The sequence below is a fragment of the Pseudopodoces humilis genome, chromosome 15 (assembly GCF_049639895.1).
Source record: "Pseudopodoces humilis isolate 2021_Gansu_Grassland_sample_001 chromosome 15, ASM4963989v1, whole genome shotgun sequence".
NCBI lineage: Eukaryota > Metazoa > Chordata > Aves > Passeriformes > Paridae > Pseudopodoces > Pseudopodoces humilis.
The window spans coordinates 19197854-19221607 of NC_142214.1; the positions used below are offsets into that span (position 1 = coordinate 19197854).

Below are 23754 nucleotides of genomic sequence, written 5' to 3' on the forward strand. Positions count from 1 at the left end.
CCATCCATCCATCCATCCATCCATCATCCATCATCCATCCATCCATCCATCCATCCATCCATCCATCATCCATCCATCCATCCATCCATCCATCATCCATCATCCATCCATCCATCCATCCATCATCCATCCATCCATCCATCCATCATCCATCATCCATCCATCATCCATCCATCCATCCATCATCCATCCATCCATCATCCATCCATCCATCCATCCATCCATCCACCATCCATCCATCCATCCATCCATCATCCATCCATCCATCCATCCATCATCCATCCATCCATCATCCATCCATCCATCCATCATCCATCCATCCATCATCCATCCATTTATCCATCCATCCATCCATCCATCCATCCATCCATCCATCATCCATCCATCCATCCATCCATCATCCATCCATCATCCATCCATCCATCCATCCATCCATCATCCATCATCCATCCATCCATCCATCCATCCATCCATCATCCATCCATCCATCATCCATCCATCCATCCATCATCCATCCATCCCTCCCTCAGATCTTCCAGGCTCACAGAGAACATCCCAGCCATGAGGCAGCAGCACCGTGCCTGTGTCTGGCCTTCCTCAGGGCTGCAAAGCATCACCTGGCATTACTTACTACACTTTCAACCCCCAAATCCACCCAATTTCTCCTAAAAGGTGCTGCAGGTACACAGCTCAGCAGGTCACAGATCCATGAGCTGCTACCAACCCTGCATTTTCAGCTTCTCAGCACTTTACAGCATCTCATCCCAAATTCCTTGCTTCAACCAGCACAGAAACTCCTTTTCCCCAGCACCTCAGATTTTTAACAGAAATTAAGCTCAACACAGTACAACCTTCTCCCATATCCTCCTAAACTTGTTTCATCCCCACTGCAAACCCAGGGCAGAGGGGCTGACAGGCACAGAGTGAGCCTAAGAATTCTAAAGAAAAACACAGAAATTGAAGAAAACCTAAAGAAAAATGAAACTGAAAAGTGGGTTCCCCCAGCAGGACAAGGAAAGCACCTGGTGTCCGTGGGAAAAGCTGTCATGGCCCTGCAATTCCCTCCCTGCAGTGCCCCAGGCAGTACCAGGAGTTTTTAAATCACTGTTACCTCAACCATCCTCTTTTCATTTGTGCCTTGTAGAAGGGAGATTTGTCTCTGTTATTTTTAAACAGGAGACCTTACAGATGCCAACCTTTGCAGACCAGCTGGCAGCTGGGATGGTGCCCGTGGGAAGGCACCGGAGCCACGGGGATGCTCAACCTCCTGTGGCACAGCTCTGGATGGAAAGGAGCATTCCTTGCTTCCCTCTACTCCCCATCCTCAGTGCTGGAAAGAATTCCAGACTCAGATGGACCCAAGGGATATTCTGCAGAGAAAACCGTGGGCAGCTGATACATCGGGGTAATTCTGGAACTGAAAGCTGGAGGGACCTTCCTTTATTTTGGCTTTTTTTTGAGTGTTTTTTTAGTGTCCTGCATGAAATTTTCATTCTTTCAGTGGTGCCTCTGGAAAATTAGCAACAGAGATTTGCTCTGAGCTTGTAAGCTCCTGTCTGTATTAATTTGCAACCACTGATTGAAGGTTTTTTGTGTCTGTGTGTGCTTTGGTTCTGAAGGACCACGAGTGGGATGAAGGTCCCACAACAGCAATTCCTCCCTCAGCTTCCTTTTACTGCTTGAGAGTTTGGCACAGAATATACTGAGGGCCCAAAGAACGGGTGCACACACCTCCAAAACCTCTGTTCCACCTAGATCTACCTGCTCAGAGCTGTGCTGCTGGCACAGAAAGCACATCAGCCACCAGCCTGGCGAGGGGAACAGAGCAGCCTCACAAATTATTAAACCCAGAGGAAACAATGCTCAAATTCGGGGCAAACCCAGCTCAAAACCAGCTGGGAGAAGGAAGGACAAGGAGATGTTGAGGTGGAGGGTAAACCAGTCAAAAATGCTGGTGTGGTGCTGGTTGTGGTGAGCACCAGGCCAGCTGAGAGGGCATGTCCTCCACCAGGGAGGAGCAGCAGCCTGGCTGGGGCTCCCTGCAACCTCAGATTGATCTTTCCCATTTTCCATCACCACAAGATCTCAAAGTGTGCAGCATTCCACACTGTGGAAAAGCAATTCACCTCAGAGCAGCTCACCATGCTCAGTCCCCTCTCCCCCAAAAACAACTGGCCAGCAGGTTTTCCTTGGCTGGTCAAGTTTTAATAAACATCATTTAATCCCTGCTCCAAACCGAAGCTCAGCTCCCTGAGCCAAGCTGGGACTGTCACACTGACTCCAGAGCATGTGGATAATTCCCACAGCCCATGCAGGTGAGTTGAGCAATTGAAAAGGAAGACACTGGGGTTTGCAGAAACACCAGCAGCCATCCCTTCCCAGCCTGGCAGATCCACTCCTCCCAGGAAAGCATCTCTGCCCCAAAAGGCTTCAGCTCAAGCCACTCCTTTGATGTTGTGTGCAAACCTTGACACTCAGGATCACGGATGTCAGGAGAGGATGGTATCTTAACTGAGAGGTAAGGTGAGAGATAAGATTCTGCATTTCCATTTCATTTCCCAGTGCATTTCCTACCCATGTCCTTCTGCAGGCAGCCCTGTGGCATTCCTGGGAATAGCTCTGGGATAACCACAGCCAGACCTGGGAGAAATCACTGTCCCTTCCTACATATTCCTACAGACTTTCTGTGCTCTAAACACACACCAGCCCTGAGCAGTCACTACTGGAGGGTGAAGGCTGCTCACTCTCTGCCTTTGCAAGGGACCAGCCTCAGGGATGGAGGGTTTGGAGGAAGAAAGTATTGGAGCAGTGAATTCTCAGCTCAGACTCCTCATTAGGCAACACTGAAAAGAGGGAAGTGCTGTGGAATCCCTGAAAAAACCTCACATCTGCATGGCACAGCAAGGAATTGTTAATCAGGGGAAGGTTAAAGACCAAAAGCTCCTGAGGCACAGTGGCCTGCAGCCTCTGAGAGCTCCCGTGAGCTTCCTGCAGGAGAAATGCAGCCACATCCTTATGCCACCTGAGGGAAGGCTGTGTGTGAAGGAAAGACAGCAATATTTATTCTGCCTGCTCTTCCCAAGTGCCACGGACAGGGACACAGAAGGGATGCTGCTCACCCTGTAAATACCCAGAGATTTGGGAGCAGAATTCCAGGGAAGACTGCAGGACACAAAGCATCCCACCTGCAGAGAGCACAGCACCAACATCCTCTGCCTGGTGCAGCAAACTGGGCAAAGTACACCCAGAAATAAAGAGAAAACAAGCTAAAGACAAGCCTGGCATCCCAGAGGAGGAAACATCCCAGAGCCACAGAATTCTGATGTGCACCAGCTCTCAGCTTAACCCAACAGGGGCTTTGGATTTTCAGACAGAGAGTAAAATTCCAGCTACACAAAAACATCCCTGCTGCTGGATTTTGGGGATTTCTCTCTAGGTCTGGTACAAACACTCTGCCCACTCCTACACATCAGGAAACATCAGCTGTAAAAAACTGCCAGGTCTCCTCTTTATCCACAGAGCTTTGTATTTCCCCAAACTCCCAAACAAAGATATATTTTGTTACACTGGACAAAAATAACGTTGAAAATATGCAAAGAGTTATGATTTCTGACCTTCAAAGTATTGTAGTTGTGACATTTCACTTTGTTATTCCAGCCAGGAACAAATAGCTCTGCTAAAATATCTGTCACAAAGTAGTCCCCAATGCCCAGACCACAATAATCTTTTTTAGCAACTAAAAAGGTTCTGATAAACCATTATGAACTTAACTCCAGGAAAGAAATGGAAGATCTGGAGCACCAAGGCAGCAGCTATTCTTGTTAAATTGGTCTCAATTTTTCAGGGATCCTGTTGAACATTATAGAGGTCACAGACTGTGCCACGGTGAAAACCTGAGTCTCTAAAACCCACGGAGTTTAATAAGGAATGCCATATTCCCAAATTGCCTCAAATGTTTTACAGGGTATTATGACTTTCAGTTTTATAGGTCCAAAACACTAACCAAATAAAAAGTCTATTTCTCCCAGATTTTCAAGGTTCAGTTTTTAAAAGGCCAGAGGCACAAACTGTTCCTGTGAGCCAAGGAAGCCTCAGCCATCAGCTTCTATCACAGGTCCAGCCATCCTTCCCAGCTCTCAGGTTTTGTCCTCCCCGTGCACAAGAGCTGATTCCCACATTAACCCTGCGCCATTTCCTTTTTTCAGCTTTCCTCCTCAGAAAATCATGGAATGCTTTGGGTTGGAAGGGACCTTAATGCTCATCTTGCTCAGGCCATGGGCAGGGACACCTTCCACTTTCCCAGGGTGCTCCAACCTGGCCTTGGACCCTTCCAGGGATGGGGCAGCCACAGCTTCTCTGGGCAACGATATTCCAAATGCCCAAAGCTCTTTTTGCAATTTTGAGATAAAACTTCTCCTAAAAATCTGTAATCAGCTGTCATGGGACCCTTCAGGCTGAACAGCATCAGCTAATGAAGCTCAGGACCCCATGGAATCCTGGTGCCCACTTCCCTGGGCTGGACAGTTTCCCTGAATCTCCTCCAGGTAGGTCCCTGTCTCCCGTAAGCACGGCTGGAACGGACTGAAGTGGTTTGTGTTTATCTCCCTCCTCCTGCCCTCATGGCCACGCTGGTGAGGGGCTGGGAACACAAACCCTGTGAGGAGCAGGTGAGGGAGCTGGGGTTGTTCAGCCTGGAGAAAAAGAGACTCAGAGGTGACCTCATCACTGAGCCAGGTGGGGTCAGTCTCCTTCTCCAGGCAGCACTGACAGAACCAGAGGACACAGCCTCAAGCTGCTCCAAGGGAAATACAGGTTGGATATTAGCAAAAAGATTTTTACAGAAAGGGTGATAAAGTACTGGAATGGTCTGTCTGGGGAGGTGGTGGAGTCACCATCCCTGGATGTTTAACAAAAGCCTGGATGTGGCACTCGATGCCATGGTTGTTGAGGTGTTAGAGCTGGGTTGGACTCGATGATCTTGGAGGTCTCTTCCAACCTGGTGATTCTGTTGAGATTCTGATCTGTTCTTCCCTGGCAGCCTGAAACCCAAGGCTGTGCCACACCAGTTCTGATGGACACCAGGGGCTCAAGGAGCTCCATCCCCCTGGCCCTGACAAATATCTGCAAGCAGGGACAGGAATTACGGCAGTGATGGTGCTGTGGCGCCTGTCCAGCTGGACTGAAGCTGTGACATTCCTTGGGGTCAAACAGTGGCTTTCCAGGCACTACCAGTGGATTTACACTTTTCATCTACTCCGTGCTGGGGCTGTAAAATTTCATCTTTCTTTCTGTGCTGCCCTTCCCTCCCAGATTCATTTTAATAACAGCTCTTTTTATGGGCACTGTAAAGCACCATTCCACATTTGGGCACTGTTCAAGAGGATAAATTTCTACAGAGACCTTCTGGGATCTGAGGGGGATTCTTCTAGCACATTCCTGGTTTTCCTCATTGGATCACATCCTCTTTGTCCCCTTCAAAGGGAGTCTGACCTGTGACATACCCAGCCAGGTACTGAAATATTGCAGCTGCTTTCTGTAGGGTGCAGATATTGAACATTACCACCCCCAAAATGCAAGCAAGGATGCTCAGGACCTGTGGCCTTCAGGTCCTTTGGGTCAGCTCAAATCAGCTGCTATGTAAATGCTGTTTCTATGGGATTTCTTCTTTATTTTCTCCCCTCATGTTTCCCAAATAAAACCCAATGTTTTATTTCCCACTGACTGACAGTGCAGCGGCTCAGCAAATTAACAAACCCATCCACAACTGTGCCTTGATTACTCCCTCTCTTTTATTATGAAAGAAAATGTCCAATCCTTTAATTTGACTCTCCCAGGAGCCTTTGAGCAGTTTAGGAGCAGTTTCTCACCTCGGAAAGAACCGGCTGCTCCTCACACAGCCCCACATCCCACTGCTGATCCCAGCAGAGCTGCAATCCAAATCCTGCCAGGCTGACTCCAGCAGTGAGGCCAAATCTCTGCTGCCTGGGACTGAAATTCTTATCAGATACGGAGTCTTTAGGCTGGATTTTCATCTTGATGCTGAGCTGCAAACACCAGCTCTGGCTAAGCCGAGCTCTCCAGGGACACCCATCCAGCTCAGGGGCCATCGGTCACCGCCGTGGTGCCACCTCAGATTAAGGTGTCACCACAGGCCAGCCCTAAGCACCTGCCTCCCCACTCATGTTTTAGTGTCCCTACACATTTTTAACTCTTTGTGGTGCAGCCTGGTGGGCCCTGTCCCAACACTGGTGTGTCCCAGCGTGCAGCTGCAGCTCAACATATTCCTGAGCTCTGGATGGAGCACTCGGCCCCTGCCAAGTCCCAGGGAATGTTTTCCAGGGATCCCAAACTGGGAGCTGGGGGCAGCCCAGCCTTGGTGCTCAGCCCTGCCAGCAGCACAATCCTGGAGTGTCACTGCCTCCATCCATCCTTCACCGAGGAGAAACATCCTCTGTGATCCTTGCACAGGGATGAAACGCTGCTCTCCTCACTTTCCAGCACTGTCTGGGGTGCTGCAGGTTTGCTCCAACCACAGCCATGCTCGCTGCTAAATGTTGAGCGTCTCGCTCCCTCCTCCTCTCCCTCGGAATTTTTCCTCCCCTGTTCCAGCCAATCGTGCAGGGGAAAATTCCAGCCTGAGCTTCATTAGTATAAGGTATAAAAATAGAAGTGCATTATCTTTTGTAGTTCTCTCAGTTGATTCAGTGGCAGCATGAAGGTAAAATAATTAAATGTTTGTCTGGTGATAAAAACAAGCCCAACAGGAGAGACTGGGCTGAGCTTTTCTGGAAGCTGAGTGTGGAGATCTGGGGGTTCTTGTGCTCCACAGACTTTGCCCTCCCCACTCTCCATAGCTACCAAAAGCATGATGATGCCTCCCTCCCTCCTTCCCTCCTCCTCAGCTCCAAAATAAACACAGGATGGAGGCTTCAGGAGAAGCTGGCAAATGCCTCTGCTGCAAAGCACAGACCTCCCGCAAGAACTTTTCCTGCCATCTCCCCACATCCTGCCTGGCAATTCCCTCAGCTCCTCCAGAAACTCTGCAGGAGCAGGGGGGTGTCTGTGTGGACCAAGGTCAACACAGGAGATGTTCAAAAAACATTAGTGAGTTGACTTGATCCTTCATCAAAATACTTTCTGCTTTTCCTTCCTAACACTTCACTGCCCACGACGTGGCAGGCTGAGCCGATGTGACAAACTGCCGAAACACATTTTTTTTAACAGAAAAAAAAAATTAAACCTAGACTTTAAAGGTAAAACTGGCCCCTCTGAGTCCCTCTATCATGTGTGACATTCCTATGCAAAAAAAGGGCTCAGAGAGCAACTTGCTGGGAAAAGGCTCCAATGAACAGGTAAGAGCTCCAGTCTGCAGGGAGCTCCTGGGCTTCACCTTTTAAGCTCCCATGAGTTAATAAAAGCAACCACAGAGGTGCAAAAGCACCTGAGAATTTGTCAATCCCCAGACACAAACCTAGGAAAAGATGCTGTTCATTGATTCCATAAAGTAACAAGTGAATATTGCCTAAATCAATCTGCTGGCACCAGCAAAAATACCTGCTCCCCAAGGGAAAGGACCATCATTTCTCCCTCTCCAAATCCCCCCTCTGTGCTTTATTCCTGCTGTTGTGGTGGTAATGACCAATTTACCACCAGGATGGAGGGTGGCAAATCCCACCCACCTCCGAGTTCCCTGCTGGAGCCTGAGATTGCTATTGATGAGCTCCGTGGTTTGATGGAAAGGAAATGAGTTGAGTTTAAGGGCTGCTGGCACTCTCTCTGGAGAAATGCCAGGGAATTTTTAGACAGTCTTCAACCCAACAATAAAATGCCATGGATGTGAGTCAGAGTGGATGTGAGCATCTCCGTGGGAATCTGGGAGCAGCCAGCTCCGTCTGCCCGTGTGACATCCCTGCCCAAAGGAGCCACCTGAGAGCCCAGGTGTCCAAACCCTCTAATTTGGGTCTCTGGAGCTGCACACAGCTCAACACTCCCTGCATGCACCTTTACACAGCCCTGGGATCCCCCAGCACCCCAGCAGGTCATTTCTCATCTGGGGGGCTGCAAATCCATGTCTTGCTCACACTGTGTGTGTTTGCAACATGAAGCAGCCTATAGAAATCTTATATTCTTAGTTTATAAATACATCAGGCAGTAAAAATCAGCAAGAGATTAAACCTTTACGTTTGTCTCCACAAACTTTTATATCAAAAGGATTCTCCTGGAAGCAGAGTGGTTTAAATTATTGGTATCCTATGTCAGTGCATGACAGCGTAAGACGAAAAAACTAAAACCTGACAGCTGAAAAAATCTTGTGACTTTCTAACACACTGGAAAGCTCCAAAGTCTTAGCTAACCAAGAATCTGGTTCATGATTTTAAAGGTCTTGGGCTCATGGCCAAACTCCCAGAATCTCCCCTGTGTACTCCACTTTTAGGTCCATGAGGATGAGCAAGATCCCTGGAGTTCCAGCTCGCAGATTTAAAATGGCTGGAGCTGCTGCAGGGAAAGAAAATGGGGGGAAAATCTGTTCTGTGTTTATGCACCAACATCAGGTGAGGAGAGGTTCTGAAGAAGTAGCACAGGATACAACAGAATTATCTCAGAATTTTAGAAGAAGAAGCCAGTGCTCTTGGTAATGAATACAGGAGACTTTTTTAATATCAGGCCTTGAAGCTGCTGGACTCAGATAAGGCTCCTTGGCCTTGTCTCTGCAGCAGCGCAGCTCTCCCAGCACTGCCTGTGCTTCCTAAGGTCATCCATAAATCCAGAGCATTTCTGGCCACACCACACACACCAGGAAAGGCTTGGGGCAAGCTGCTGAACTGCCAAGATAAATCCTGCTCCTGCAGCCAGTCCACCTCCATCAATCTTCTCAAAAGCAGGAATCCAAACACTGATTTGCAGGATCTCACTTACTTGTTTCTCCTTCTTTAGGAACAGTGCCAAACCCAAGACTTACGAGCAGCTCCTGGCATCTCTAACCACAGCCTGCACCAAATCACCACCAGAGAAAACTCTGACCTTCCAATGCAGCAGGTCCCCAAAGCACTGGTGGCAACAGGATGGATGGATGGATGGATGATGGATGGATGATGGATGATGGATGATGGATGGATGGATGATGGATGGATGGATGGATGATGGATGGATGATGGATGGATGGATGGATGGATGGATGGATGGATGATGGATGGATGGATGGATGGATGGATGGATGGATGGATGGATGGATGGATGGATGGATGGATGGATGATGGATGGATGGATGGATGGATGGATGATGGATGGATGGATGATGGATGGATGGATGGATGGATGGATGGATGGATGGATGGATGATGGATGGATGGATGGATGGATGGATGGATGGATGGATGATGGATGGATGGATGGATGGATGGATGATGGATGGATGGATGGATGGATGGATGATGGATGGATGGATGGATGGATGGATGATGGATGGATGGATGGATGATGGATGGATGGATGGATGATGGATGGATGATGGATGGATGATGGATGGATGATGGATGGATGGATGGATGGATGGATGGATGGATGGATGATGGATGGATGATGGATGGATGGATGATGGATGGATGGATGATGGATGGATGATGGATGGATGGATGATGGATGGATGGATGATGGATGGATGGATGGATGGATGGATGGATGGATGGATGATGGATGGATGATGGATGGATGGATGGATGATGGATGGATGATGGATGGATGATGGATGGATGGATGGATGGATGGATGGATGGATGGATGGATGATGGATGGATGGATGATGGATGGATGATGGATGATGGATGGATGGATGATGGATGGATGGATGATGGATGGATGGATGATGGATGGATGGTTCCATGGATGGATGATGAATGGATGGATGGATGATGGATCCATGGATGGATCCATGGATGGATCCATGGATGCATGGATAACTCTACTGCCCAGTTTTCCAGCACAGCCAAACTGGTAAATCCTCCCATCTGTTAAAAGCTTGGATCCACTCCAGGTAATAACAATAAATCACCGCCTTCCCCTGCTCCAGCCTCACCCAGGGCCCATTTCCAGAGCCCTTCTACTCCTGACTCCATCTATCCTGGGGAGCTTTGCTGCCGCTCTCCACAATCACCATCAGAATAAACTCTGTTTTGGGCACATCCTGCTGCTGCTGTCCAGAGGTGCCTGCAGGAAAAGCCGTGCCTCTTGGAATTGGAGGGGCTCTGGGCTCCAAAAACCAGCTTGGAACCCTCTGTTCTGCTCACGAGCCAAAGGAAGACTGTTCCTTTGAGAACCTGTTCTGGTATTTTTTCTAATCCCATGAGAAGTGCCCCATGTGAAGATACTTCAGTTATTTTCCAGAAATACAAATCCATGGCCTAGTGGAGTACATTTTCTGCGTGTTCTAATTTGTCCTGACCTCCAGCCCCAGATTTCCCTTTATAACACACTCCTCTATTCTTAGTTTTACCTCCTGCACTGTATCCTTCCCCCTCTTCCACTGCACTCTCTCCATTTGGAAAAGCCTGAATCCTCCCTTTCCCTGCCTCCTTCCCAGAGTGAGGCCGGTTCCTTTGCATGCAATCCCATCAGATTCCTCCCAGCTCACCCTAACCTGCTGCAAACTCTGTTCCCATTTCTCTCTGCTGCTCCAAGCCAGTATTCTAAACACAGACACAACACTTCAGTGACAGCCTGAGAGCGACACGGTGAGGGGGACACGCTTGGAAGCCAGGAGGGAGGTCAGGGGAGATATTCCAAACCTGGAGTCCATTGCTGCTGGGCCATTCTGTTGGGAATGTGAGTGTTTTGGCTGTCAGGATTTCCTTGGATTGCTGGCTCAGAGCCTCACCTGTCTGTGAAGCTGCTGTGTTATCTTTGAGGAGCCTGGCTGGTTCCTGGGGAGCTCTGTCCCTGCCTCACTGCCCAACTCCTTCTCCAGGCAGGACAAGAGGCAGGAGCAGAGCAAAGGGACACTCTGAAGGCCACAGCAGCACAGCCTCCCTCCCTCCAGGAGCACAGGGACCACCCTGCAGCCCCAGCTCTGCCCAGATCATCCCTGCTCAGTCTCCACACGGCCCCTGCCAAAACTGGATTCAAAGCAAAGCATCCCCAGCAGCCCCAAACGCTGAGGATGGAGCAGAAACAAGGTAAAACCTCCCTCACAAATGCCACCAAATCCAAGATGCTGGCCTTTCAGGAGACTGCTGGGAATGACATGGATGACATCTGTGAGAGTCAGGACTTAATTCTGCTGAATTACCAGAAGCCTTGAGCACTGATGGACTTTCACCAGTCTCTTAAACTGGGAATCCACTCGGTGAAAGGAACCTCCAGGAGATGAGGCAGCTCTGATGCCTGTGCTGCACATCCCACAGATTTAAAGCAGGTGATCAAAGAGCACAGCATGGCCCCAGCTCTGCCACTCCCACTGAATTCCTGCCCAGGGAAAACTCCCTGTGAGGGACAACAGCCCAGCCCTGACCCTCAGGCACGCCTGGGAGATGTGGGGTGATCCTACAGAAACCCCGGGGCTTCCACACGCCAGCACCTCGTTCCCACCACCAAAACCACTCCAGGGTGTTCCTCAAGATGCAACAAGAGGCAAATTCAGAGCAGAAAGCCCCAGGACAGCCCTCACTGCCCACCTGCCACACATCAGGGGGACATCTCCTGGCCACTGTGAGGAAGGAGGGACTCAAACTGAGGGAGAAGCTGAAAATAACAATCCAGAAAGCTGCAAACATCTGGGAGGCCAATGCGTTGCTCTACAATTCTGCATTGATTTCTTGCCTCAAATAGATTTCTAGATGGATTGCAATTAAAATGAGTTACACAATGCTGGAAAAACATCACTCATTTCCGCTTCAGATTTTATTTTTGCATCTTTGCTTTCTAGATCCTTTTGCGTTTCAACAGCCACTCCTTGGATCTTAACTTTTTTTTTTCTTTCCACTCTTCTCCTAGCCAAATTGCCCTGCATCCATTTTTTACCTTTTATTCCAGCAATGATGCTGCTGGTGGTGGCTCACACAGCCCTGGAACAATTCCCTGGGCAGTGGTAAAAATCCCCACTGTGAGCCCTGACTGCAGCTGCTGAGCAAACCCACAGAAACCTCTGAGCATTTATCAGAGGCAATTCTTTTGTGAGCTGCCCTGAGCCCTCAGGATCCCCTTGTCACACACCTCCAGGACATCCATTTCCATCTATTGTCCTGATTCCTGCTCTGAAGCAACAGGGAGGGAGGAAAATGGTGAGGAAAGCTAGGTTACAAGAAAAAGAGATTGACTTTGCTGAAAACCTTGTGAAGCCAGGCCAGCTCCCCATGAAAAGGGCAGTGCTGCCACTTTCCCTGCTCCAGCCCTTTGCTGGCCATTCCTGCATGGGGATGGATGTGAAAACAAGATGATAAAACATGGGATCTCCAGCCAGCAGTGATGTCACACACCAAGCCCAGCTGCCCTGAGCACCAAGGCTGAGTTTTACAGCTGGGACAGATAACCAGAGATCAATGAGAGAGAGCAGGATTAGAGGGGATATTGGGAAGAAATCCTAAATCCTTCCCTGTGAGGGTGGGCAGACCCTGGCACAGGTGCCCAGAGAATCTGTGGCTGCCCCTGGATCCCTGGAAATGCCCCCTGGATGGGGCTTGGAGCAACACAGGATAGTTGGAGGTGTCCCTGCCCATGGCAGGGGTGGAATGGGATGAGCTTGAAGGTCCCTTCCAATCCAAACCACTCCATAATTCCATGATTGCATCATTATGAGCACAGCAGCCCCTCTGCACCTAGCCAATACAACCTCAGTCTCGGGCTGCTGTGAATAGTACAAAAATCTGCTGGTATTCCCAAGCCTTTGATCTTCATTTGACTTTTGAGGGTTTTCAGGCACCATTTTCATTTAAAAATAGAAGAAGTACTCAAGTATTTATACAGCACAAAGGCTTTAAAGGCTTTTAAACTTCAGAAAAGATTTTTAAGATGCCGGAATGAAGAATGTCAAGTATTATCTTCGCTTGAATTTCAACCTGAGTTGGAAAAACCCTGCAAAGGTAAAACTGTCTGCAGGAGAAACAGAGAGGCAAAAAGGGCAGCAAAAGCCACTGCAGTGACAGGGAGGTGTTTCCAGCTGTGGGAGACCTGCTCAAAGGAGGAGCAGAATTCTCCTTTTCTGACCAGCTGAGAAAACCACTCCAGACATGTCAGAACAGGAGGGAAGGTGCCCCAGGGAAAAATCCTCCTTTTGGGGAGAGGGTGACCAAACACAGAAGCTCAAAAAGGGAAGATTTGGGAATTAAGATGTGAGCTCGTGTCACTCAAGTCAGAGACAGCACTCCCAGCCAGTATCCAGAGCATGGCTGGGCTGCCTTGGGTGGCTTTTGTGCCATTCCTTTGTGCCCCAGGAGCCTCTCCTGGCTCTTTTTGCTGGCTTTGGGGTGGGAATTGTGGATACCCCAAGTGGTTCTGCCCCAGAGCTTATGCCACAAGAGCTACTCCAAAGCTCCTGGTTTTACTGAGGTATTTCTACTTAATGCAGATTAATTTCTCGACAGCACAGAAATACCACAAAAGGCTTAGAGAAACAAAAAAGCCTCATTTAGATGAATTAATAACAGAGAACAAGTGTATTATTAGTGAAGGCTCTAACGAGGTGCAGAGCCCTTCTCTAGCTGCAAAAACAGAAGGCTGAGCTCTGACGCTGCATATGCAAAATATTTGAGGCCAAATGAATTTTTGGTGGAGCCCTGCTGACATCACTGTTGGAATCTCGGGTGGAATTCAAGATGTTGCTTTAAATGAAAGCAGGGAGCTCCTGGGTGGGAGCTCTGCTCTGCCAGGGGCCCCCGCAAAGCCCCAGAGGGTGAGAGGCATTTTTCATCCATCTGCTCCAATCCCACCTGCCTCCAATCCAGCACTTTTCATCCTCACTTGCCAAACCCTTGAACAGGAAAGGGCGATTTCCTTCTGTGCATTTTACAGAAGGAGAAACAAAGACGTAGAAAGATGAAACAGCCCCTGCAGCATCACCCTGGCTGCTGGAGGTAGGGAATGGGGGGCAGTTCCCCCAGATCCCAGCCCTTGGAGGGTCCCACCACTCCCCAGCTGCTCCAAACACTGGGCAGACACGGCTCAAACCAGGCTTTTCAATAAAATATGGAGAGCCCTGATGGATGGTGGACAGAAAAGCCCATCCCCTCTGCTGAGCTCATTAGAATTTCTGGTTGTAACACAGACTTCTGTGGTTTTAAAAATATAGAAGATTTAAATTCTCTCATCTCCAAACACCAGGAACTGGAGAGCTAACGGGGGTGAAGACAGAGTGCTCTGGATAAACAGGTTATTCCATCACCATCAATTCCTGTGTCTCTCTCAATCTGCTCTGCAGCGAGTGCCTCAGACACTGTCCCAGACAGGGCACGGAGCTGCTGCACTCCTGCTCTCAGCCAGTGTGGCAATTTACTGCCTCCTTGGGAAGCCTTTGATATTGGAAAACCACAACCGAGCTTTTTCTTTGCTTGAAAGGCACCCACGGGCTCAGGCACAGTGAAAGCGTTTGCACTGCCCTGAGAGATCAAAGTGGCTCAAAACCTTTCGCTTTTACTGGGCAAATTAAAAACAAACAAGGCCTTTCCTTCCTTTCCCTTCACTCTGCTAATGTCCATTCCCCTCCTAGGCTTTCCAGGCATCCTGCAGGAATTCAGGCTGGCATTAGGGATGGAGCAGGTACCTCTTGCAGATAGCTACAAGTGAAGAGGGGGAACGGAGCCAACAGGCACCAGAGAATTTTCCTGGGCTTGGATCCCTGGCTCCTGAATTTCCTCTCCACTAAAATGCCCCATAACCCTTTTGGGGTGGGGTATTTTTGGGATTGTTCCCACCCAGGGACTCAGGGAAATTTATTTTTTTCTCTTTTATTTAGAGCTAAAAGCACGGTGGAGAGCTGAGAGCAGCCACCCACCGTGCAGGGCTCTGCGCCCACTGCTCCCATCCCTGCCCGTGCCAACGCTCACACGGATGTGCCCAGCACGGAGCATTCAAACCCCTGACATTCCTGCTGTCTGAATTCCTTGGATTTTCGTTTGTGCTCCTCTGTGTGTCTGTAATTCCTGCTGCTCCCCATCCCTGCCCGGCCAGCACGGAGCAAAGCGCGCATCCCCTGTCAGCCCCCCCGAGCGCCAGGGGGATCACACAGGGGCCACACGAGCGCTCATCCAGCTGCAGGAGCCTCAAAACGGTGATGAAGCCCTTCTGAAACCTGTGTGGGCAGGGCAGGCACGGCGAGGGAGAGGGGGAGAGCCGAGGAGCAGCAGCCCAGGGCTAAAAGTGGATGTTGACTTCACTTTCCCATTTGGGAGTAGGTGGAGGAGGTGGGTGGCCGTGAGCAGAGGGGAGGCGGAGGGGGCAGCAGCTATTTCCAGCTGTACTCATGTGCCATTTCTCTCAGTGCTGAGATCTGAGAGAAAACAGCAGGAGGTGGGGAGTGGGGGGAACCAAAAAGGAAAATCACAGACTCTGTGCAGGAGAACATGTTAAGGAACAAGAGAAAAGTCATTACCAACAGCACAACCCTGAGATTCTACCAGTACTGGGGGGATTAAAAATATAACCAAACCCAAGGCTGCTGGGACTGCTTCCCTGCATTGGACACAAGAGGACAGGATGGAAATGAGGCCACTGACTTTGGGGCTCGAGCCAATGTGTGGCCCCAAAATGATGGTAAAAGCTGCTGCTTGCAGAAAGCCTCCCTCCTAATAAACTGCGAGGTTTTCTTGGCTCCCAGAGATTATGTAATATGTTCTTGCCTGCTGCTGCTGCTGCTGCTGCTGCTGCTGCTGCTGCTGACTCATATTTTCCAAAATATATCTGGGAAGGAAAACATATGCACATGTGTTTTAATCCATAGGTTTCCCTGCCCATGTCCAGGGCGATGCAGAGGGAGGTGCATTGCTGCCTGCACACGCATGTGCACATGTGTGCCCTGACGTGTGTGGGGAGGAGGGACAGGGACAGCCTGGAAAAACAGAGATTAAAACCTTTTTACTGCTGGAAAACAGAGATTAAACCAGCACTGCTTTCTGGGGCAAAGCACAGCCGCTCTGTACTGCAGGAGGGAGCAGGGAAGCCATGGGGAGAGATGGCAAAGGGAGAAGCACCGAGCGCGCGCTGCCGACAACCTCCAGCCAAACCTGGGCTCTGGGGACCAGACCCAGACTTGTACTGAGCTTCAAATCCAGCTGGGAAAATGGGGATTGTGGCAGCTGGGGCCACGGTGACAATGTGCAAATGGCAGTGGGCTGAGAGGGACATCAGGAACAGCCTCAGCACGTGGCTCAGCAGCATCCACCGCTGCAGAGGGGTGCTGGGAGCAGCAGTGCTCCCTCAATTCCACAAATCTACAGGCTGGCTCCTGTTAATGCCTGGGAACACACTTCCCAGGCTCTGGGTGTGTACTGAGGAAGCCAGGCTTCTCCTGGCTGAAGATTTCTAACTCCAAGGCAGCCTGTTAGTCTTAAGCAAATTTGTTCCCAGCCTGCAGGTTTGGGAGGTTTAGCTCCTCTGCTCCGTGCCTGGGTGCACTTTTAATTCTTTAGGAAAGACTTTTTGACAATTCTGCAAAAGCCTCAGTATCCAGGAGATAGGATCGATCTGCTGCTGGGCATTGGAACAGAGATCCATCTCCCCTGGACCAGAGGAGACTGAAAATCTATCCAGATGTCAACCCCTGATCACCAAATGCTGGCAAAGCTCTGCACCGATGACAGCCCGCTCTCCTTGCACTGCCTGCTCCTCGGGCAAAAGCAGGGGACAATTCCCCACACTGGGACAGGTGACAGTGCCCCTGTCCCTTCCCACCTTACACACACCTCTGGAGAGGGAACAGGCCCTCTCCTTCATCCCTGCATCATCCTCATCCCCGTACAAGGGCTGTTGATATTCCCTGCCTTACACATCCAGAGTTAAGACAATTCTATTTTAACGCCTAAAACTTCATCAGAGCCAACTGCTCCTTCTCGCTTTAGAGCAACTTTAAAATGTTTCATCTGCATTCAAAACTGTTTCTATAATTGTTACTTTTTAACTTAATTCTCCTAGAACTTCAGGAAAGAGCAAACATCCAGCGTACCTAAAAGGCTTTGGAATAAACCTTAAAAACAAACATTAAAGATTGATCACGCTTCTTCAAGATTATACTAAAACTGACTGAAGCTCAACTAGATAAGCAAAAAGAGTTGCATTAAATTAATCAGCACCTTATCAAGCCAGGAAGAAAGAACTGTAGATAACAAGCCTTCCCTAAATTTGGTATCAGAACAGAAACTTCAGTGCACGACGTACTGAGAGAACCTTGTCAGATTTACTGAACACAATACAGGGGAGTGGAGCAGCAGAAATAGCAGGGGAATGTGGTCCATAGAAATGCTTTGAAAAAACCCTGTTTTCTGATAATGCCAGCAGGAGCTGACGCTTTTGTCAAATGGAATGATTTTATGTGACAAAACTTCTCCCCAGATATGCCCAGCAAATTAATCCACTCTTACTGGGGGAGAAGATGGATCTTTAGGGGTTTGCTCCCCACTCCTGTTGGTGTAGCTGAGGCCAGACTGAATTTGCTCCATTCCAAGGGAACAATTCCGTGCACAATTCCGTCCTTTCTGCTTCCCGAGCCCTCGGAGTTGGGCCGACTCCTCTCCCGGCATTTCTCGGCGTGAGCTGCAGCCGCTCTCACAGCTCTGAGCTCCCGTGCAGGGGCTCAAAACCCCCAAAACTGGCACCAGCAGCAGCTTAACCCTTTGGAAACCTTGGGACAAACACCCCGAGCACTGAGAGTGAACATCCAAGGGTTTTCCTGGATGGCACAGGGCACAGGGCAGGACATCCCTCAGAGCAGACAGCGTCGCTCCAGAAGGACAGGAGGACACATCACCATCTCATCCCACCACAGTGACCAGCCATGAAATCCACTTGGGGCTTTATCCAGGGACAAAAAGGGAACACAAAGAGCCGGGCTGCTGCTTTAACCGGGGTGATGCTACTTATGGAGCCCAGGGCAGGGCTGCCGGCCCTCCCCAGCACCCTCGGGGGTCAGTGCCTGCCCTGCCCGTCCCAGACAGGTCCTGGAGGAGGGGAAGGGGCTGGGGAACAGCTCATCCCTGGAGCCTGAGCCCAGCCCGGCGAGCAAGGCAGGCTCAGCGCATTCCCGGCTCCGCCGAGGCGCAGATGCAGCCGAAAATAGCCCCACGCCGGCTGCCAGCAGCCCATACGTTGTGTTCTATATGTCTCAGCTGATGCAAAGCAAGGGGCAGGCGCTGAGCCACATGGCCCTTCACATGGGCACGGCCACACTCGGCTGCTCCCGGCTCCAAAATCCTCCAAACGCATCCTCGGGCACGCTGCAGCGCCTCAGCGCCCGGCACCAGCCCGGGCCTCCAGCACCGCCCCACGGCAAGGCTTGAGGAACCTGAACAAGCCAGACCCCAAACACGGTGCCAAACACCCTCCCCACACCCTGCTCCAGACCCCAGCACCGCTAACCCCCATCCCAAAACGTGCCGCTGCACAACCGCCGCGTGCCTCAGTTTCCCCAGCTCTGTGATAGCGCAAGGGGCAGCTCCCCAAAGCAGCACCCTGCTATGAAATGGTATCTGTGGGGATAAACCAGAGACAGATGAAATCCAGACCTAATTCTTTAAATCCTTGCATGCACGCACTCCCTTCATCCCCCAACATTCTCTTTAATTCGGGTGCTGAAGCTTTCAGGCTGCCCACCAGCACAGCTCTGGGGGCTTCCTGCCCTTGTGGACATCCCATCAAGGTGATGTTTCTGACCACGCCAGAGTAATTCCCAGGAAAACCAGGAATAAGGAGCAGAGGCCACGTGGTCCTTTGCTGGTTAGAGCCAACCCAGCCATCTGTGGGTGCTTGCAGATTAAGACTCATTTCCACTCAGGAAAGAAATTCAACCACAACTAATAAAATAAAGACAATAAATCACGGTTCCTCCAGCAGCTCTTCCTCTAGGAGCATCTATTTTTAGTGGGAAGCATCAATCACCACAGCTCCTGCTGTCTACAACAGCTCCAACAGGCAAAACCCAGGTCGGCAGAGCTGGGCCAACGTGGGCACACACACGTCCCCACCTGCACTGCCACTGTCACTGTCCCCCAGGCAGAAAGGGGACACAAGGAGAACACCAGGCATGGCTACACCTCAGTACTGTGTGATATTCCTCTGTCCCAGGTGGAAAAGAGAGGCCACAAGGTGACAAAGGAACAAAGGAATGTGCCCAAGGCCACACAGTAAATCATGGCAAAGCCAGGATACAGCAGAACTGTCCTCTGCCAGCCCTGGAAGCCCTGCACACGAACCCTCTTCAAACAGGACAATTCTTACACAATTATTAACATTTGGGAGTTTTCCTCAAGCTTCCCAACTTCTCCTCATTGGAGACTCCTCAGCTCCGAGACAAATCCTTGCGTTTTACCAAAATAGCTCTCCCAACGTTTCACTGGGCACGATTATCACACCCAGCTGAGAAAATCCACACTGGAAATGTAAAACACAGGAGCCTCCCCGGGACAGATCATCATTCCAGCACGGAGCACACGGACACAACACATGCAGGCAGGCACGGCACACTCAAACTGAGCACACAAACCGAGCACCACAACAAAATGAAATGAAAACACACACACAGGGGTTCTAATCACAAATTGAAACTGAAGCAACCCAAAAAAAACCACAACAAAACCCACCAAAGAAACCAAAACGAAAACAAAACGAAACCAAAAACTTACATGGATTTTTGGTAATTTTCCTTCAGACATTATACACAGCAGCTGAGCTGTGTACTGAATACCTGATCCAAAAAGAAATATAACCACATTATGCAAACAGATGGGGGCAGGAGTCAGGTGAACATGCAGCTCTTAATAACAATCATCTACGGGCTGAGAAAGCACCTCTGCATTCCCCCAGAAGGGCTGGCATCGGGGCACATCTTCACTCCCTACACAGCAAAAGCCGGGGCTGCGCTGCTGCCATCCCGGGGGAAAAGCCAAATGGCAGGACAGGGCAAAGCCACCGCGTCACAGAGCAAGGAGCTGTCCCATCCCCTCCAACTCGTCACGGGAGGTTTTAAACAGAGGTGGGAAATAGCCGGGGGGGGGAGGAAGCCTTCGGAAACCCGAAATGAAAGCGCTTTATCTGCCTTAAAGAAAGAGCATTAAAAGCGCCGCGCGGGCAGGACAAGCCGGGATCATCCCGGCACTTGAGCTCCCTGGGAAGCGCCCGGAGAGGGGCACATCACCCTTTCCCCATGCCGAGGAGGGTGCCTGAATCTTGAAGACGGTGGATTGCTGCTCGGGAGGAATGGACTTTTTATGGACTGTGGGAAACGGGGTTGCTATGATACAGGCAGAGGCATTTTCATGAATCCTGTGGCAAATAACATCGAATCCTGCTTAAGCAGACAACAGCGAGGCAGGATCACCCAGCCTCAGCACACACACGGCAGCAAGCACCGAGAGAGATTATATGCATCACAAATATGCTTTTTGCAGACTAATTCCTATTATTTCTTTCTTTGGAGCCGTATTTTCCAGAGGGTCAGCGCTTTGATTCCTTTAAAGGAATGATCCCTCTGATTCATCCCTGGGTTTGAGCATCCCCACAAAGATGAAGAAAGGCAGGGGAGTCACGGGGCTGAAGCAGCCCCGGGAACCCAGGCGTGACCCCGATGGTCCCACGGAGCTCTGGGATATGGAAAGTGCCGATCCCAGGGGTATTTCACACCCGGAATGCTGCGGGCACATCACTTTGGGGCACGGGGATGTAGTGGGGACCGGCAGCGCTGTCACCCCAGAAAAGCTCCCAGGGCTCACCATGGGCTGAGCCGCTGTGCCCAGCTCGGCAGGACCGAGGGGCTCCTGCAGCAAAACAAACAAAACGCCAAACTACAGCTGCCAAACCCCAAAACTGGGGCTGGGACAGGGGCTGGCACTGAGGCCTGGTGTGGGAAACAGAGAGCAAACTAAACAAGCAGCAAGCCCAGCCCTGACTCACTGTTTCACCTCTCATTTCCTCTCTTTCCCCCCAAAATTCCAACAGGAAGCCCGAGATAAGGAGAACGGTGCTGCTACGATAACAAAGTTTGTGCTGCCAACTTTCCTATTGCTCGGTGTGAACTTTCCTTCTTTAACTCCACCAGCCTTCAGGAGGACAAAAGGCAAAAAGTTGTAATAAAATCACATGAATTCTCCCAAGCACGTTCCGTGACGGGAAAAACTCTGCTCCCAGCGCTCCCTCCCAGCAGCTGAGCGTGCACAACCCCTCGTCCTCCCCATGCAGCCCCAGCCCAGGGATGGAACCACAGGGGCATTGCAGAACGAGCCAGCAACATCCAGCACCAAACACAGCTCCCAAATATCTCCCCAGGAGTACAAGCTCTGCATCAAGGAATGCGCCCAGGAAACCGCGGTAGGTAGCGGGCATTCCTCGTAGAAATCGTATTGAAAGGTAAACCTTAGTGCCAGAGAGCCCTGAGAAAATAAACATTCAGGCACAGCCACAGCCCACTGGAACTCACTGGGCAGTTTTGGGGTTGGGTTTTTGCTCATTTTTCCACCCTTCCTCCTCCAAATCCCTTTGTCGCTCAAGGCTGCTCCCCTCAAAGGATGATTTTGCTTCTGTTTGATCGATTCCCTCTCCATGGTGATCTCAGCTCATTTATTACCTTTCCAGGAGATTCTGCAACCTATAAAACTAATGACACAGGATGGCCAACAGGCAGATAGAGCAAATTTGAGCTGTTTAACAACCCAAACCGTCCTCAACATCAATTTGATTCACTTGGTTTATTTTTTTAGGGTAGGAGATTGACTCTGTCTCCTGTGAAGTGAAGCAGGTACCTCTTGCAGATAGCTACAAGTGAAGAGGGGGAACGGAGCCAAGAGACACCAGAGAATTTTCCTGGGCTTGGATCCCTGGCTCCTGAATTTCCTCCCCACTAAAATGCCCCGGAACGCTTTTGGGCACAATTGTTCCCACCCTGGGACTCAGTGAAAATTATTGTTTTCTCTTTTATTTAGAGCTAAAAGCACTTTGAAAGTGCCAAATTTGCCGGATTTAATTCCTTTTCCAATCCTGCCACCATCGAAAAGCCATCGGCTCCCGAGCCCTGCTCAGCATTTAACTCCCAGCACACAAATCCTCACTGGGAAATAACTCCATGTCTCCATCTGTAACCTCCAGCTTTGTCTTTATCCATCAGTTACAGGATTATTTTTTTCTCAGAGAACAGCAAATAAATAATAGACAGCTGCCATTAGCATGAACTAATTAAATCATCAAGGCAATAAAATTCCAGTGACCATCAGCAAAGATAAAAACATTTTCAAACTGATATTTTTGCTTGTTTTAAGCAATTCTGATTTCTCTGGAGGGGGAAATAATATATAAAAAAAAATTCCTAAGACCTCTAACAGAAGCACAGAACAGAGAGATATTTTCCAGAGGAAAAGGTATTACCATTTCCAGACATTCCCTTCGTATTCTCTCCAAACTTCTCGTGCTGGATCCCCCAGCCAGCCCTGCTTCCAAGCTGTAAACATTGCAATTTCAGGCTAGAAGCACCTCTAACTGCTGGACACCTTTCCAGCAAGCCCATAATACACAACTTAGCACTTCATTTTCCAGAAAATCAATGTAAATAAAGTCACACGAAGCAACCCATCTCAAAAGCTCGTTATCCTCGAGGTGGGCAAAGATTTTTCTTAGATACATTCCCTAAAATTTGATATATACACACACATGAAAGAAAGAAAAGAAAGGCAAAAACAGATTTCTAGAAAATCATAGCAAAACCCAACCCCTCCGTATCTGTTGCTTTAGCAAAGAAAAACAAAGCTTGCATTGCCCTTTCTCCCTTTTGATCTTTCCTTCCCAATTTGCAGAGACAGAAACCACGTAGGACCAGAATAAAAGAAGCCAGCAGGTTATGTTTCAGTCCCTCTCACATCTCTAAAAAAAGGAGCTGGGTTACATCAGTGTGGACATAGAATTTGGAGGCTTTGGGGTTGAATCTTCAGAAATCAAATCACATCATCAAGGCAACACAGATAAATAAACTAAGTAGAATTTTTCTCTCTTTTTTTTTTTTTTTTTTTCCTTTGTGGCTGAATGTTATTTTAGCAAAGATTTAATCCTTTAATAGGATTTCTCAAACACCCCCCTCCCCCTTAAAAATGCCCACAGCTCGATTCCATTGCACACACCAGCACCTCTCACCTGGCACCTACATGGTTACTCTCACAGACATTGCACATTAACTGCTTGCTAGAAATCACACACAAAATGACTTATTATTAACTTGAGCCTCTATTTCAAAGGAAAGCAAAACAACACAGCCAGTGCTCACCACAGCCAGATCATTTTCACTCTGCTGCTGCCTGAAGAAGCACAGCTCTATCTCGCTAGCACAGAACTGGATCACTGTTATTATTTATCACATTTAAAACCCCGGCAAAAGCAGCTACAACTTACAGGCATACTTAAACGACAAGACATGACAAAAGATTTAGGGAGAGATAATAATACCAACGTCATACATATCACAGCGAGGCCATGTTGAAGCTCAACGCGTTTCCCCCCTCAGTAAGAAATTCTCTCTCTCTCTTTCTCTCTCTCTCTCGCCTTTCTCTCTCTCTCTCTCCCGCTCGTGCTCTCTTGTTGAATTGC

At 49.5% G+C, this 23754-nt stretch overlaps 1 protein-coding gene across 12 annotated transcripts in view; it reads right to left on the minus strand.

The window, feature by feature from the left end:
* ARHGEF9 (Cdc42 guanine nucleotide exchange factor 9) overlaps positions 1 to 23754 on the minus strand; it is a 197029-nt gene that overhangs the window by 85644 nt on the left and 87631 nt on the right. Inside the window, exon 1 of one of the 12 annotated variants that reach the window (XM_014256479.2) lies at positions 23625 to 23751. The exons of 8 other annotated variants lie outside the window; for them this stretch is intronic. Coding sequence is in view for 2 of the 4 variants with exons in the window: in XM_005527384.3 (XP_005527441.2) it covers positions 19815 to 19844 (30 nt within the window). In the remaining 2 variants the exon portion in view is untranslated. Of the gene's footprint in view, positions 1 to 19814; positions 19885 to 23617; positions 23752 to 23754 lie in introns of those variants that run through there. 3 more of the 12 variants (XM_088062772.1, XM_088062769.1, XM_005527384.3) reach the window with 3 other exon arrangements.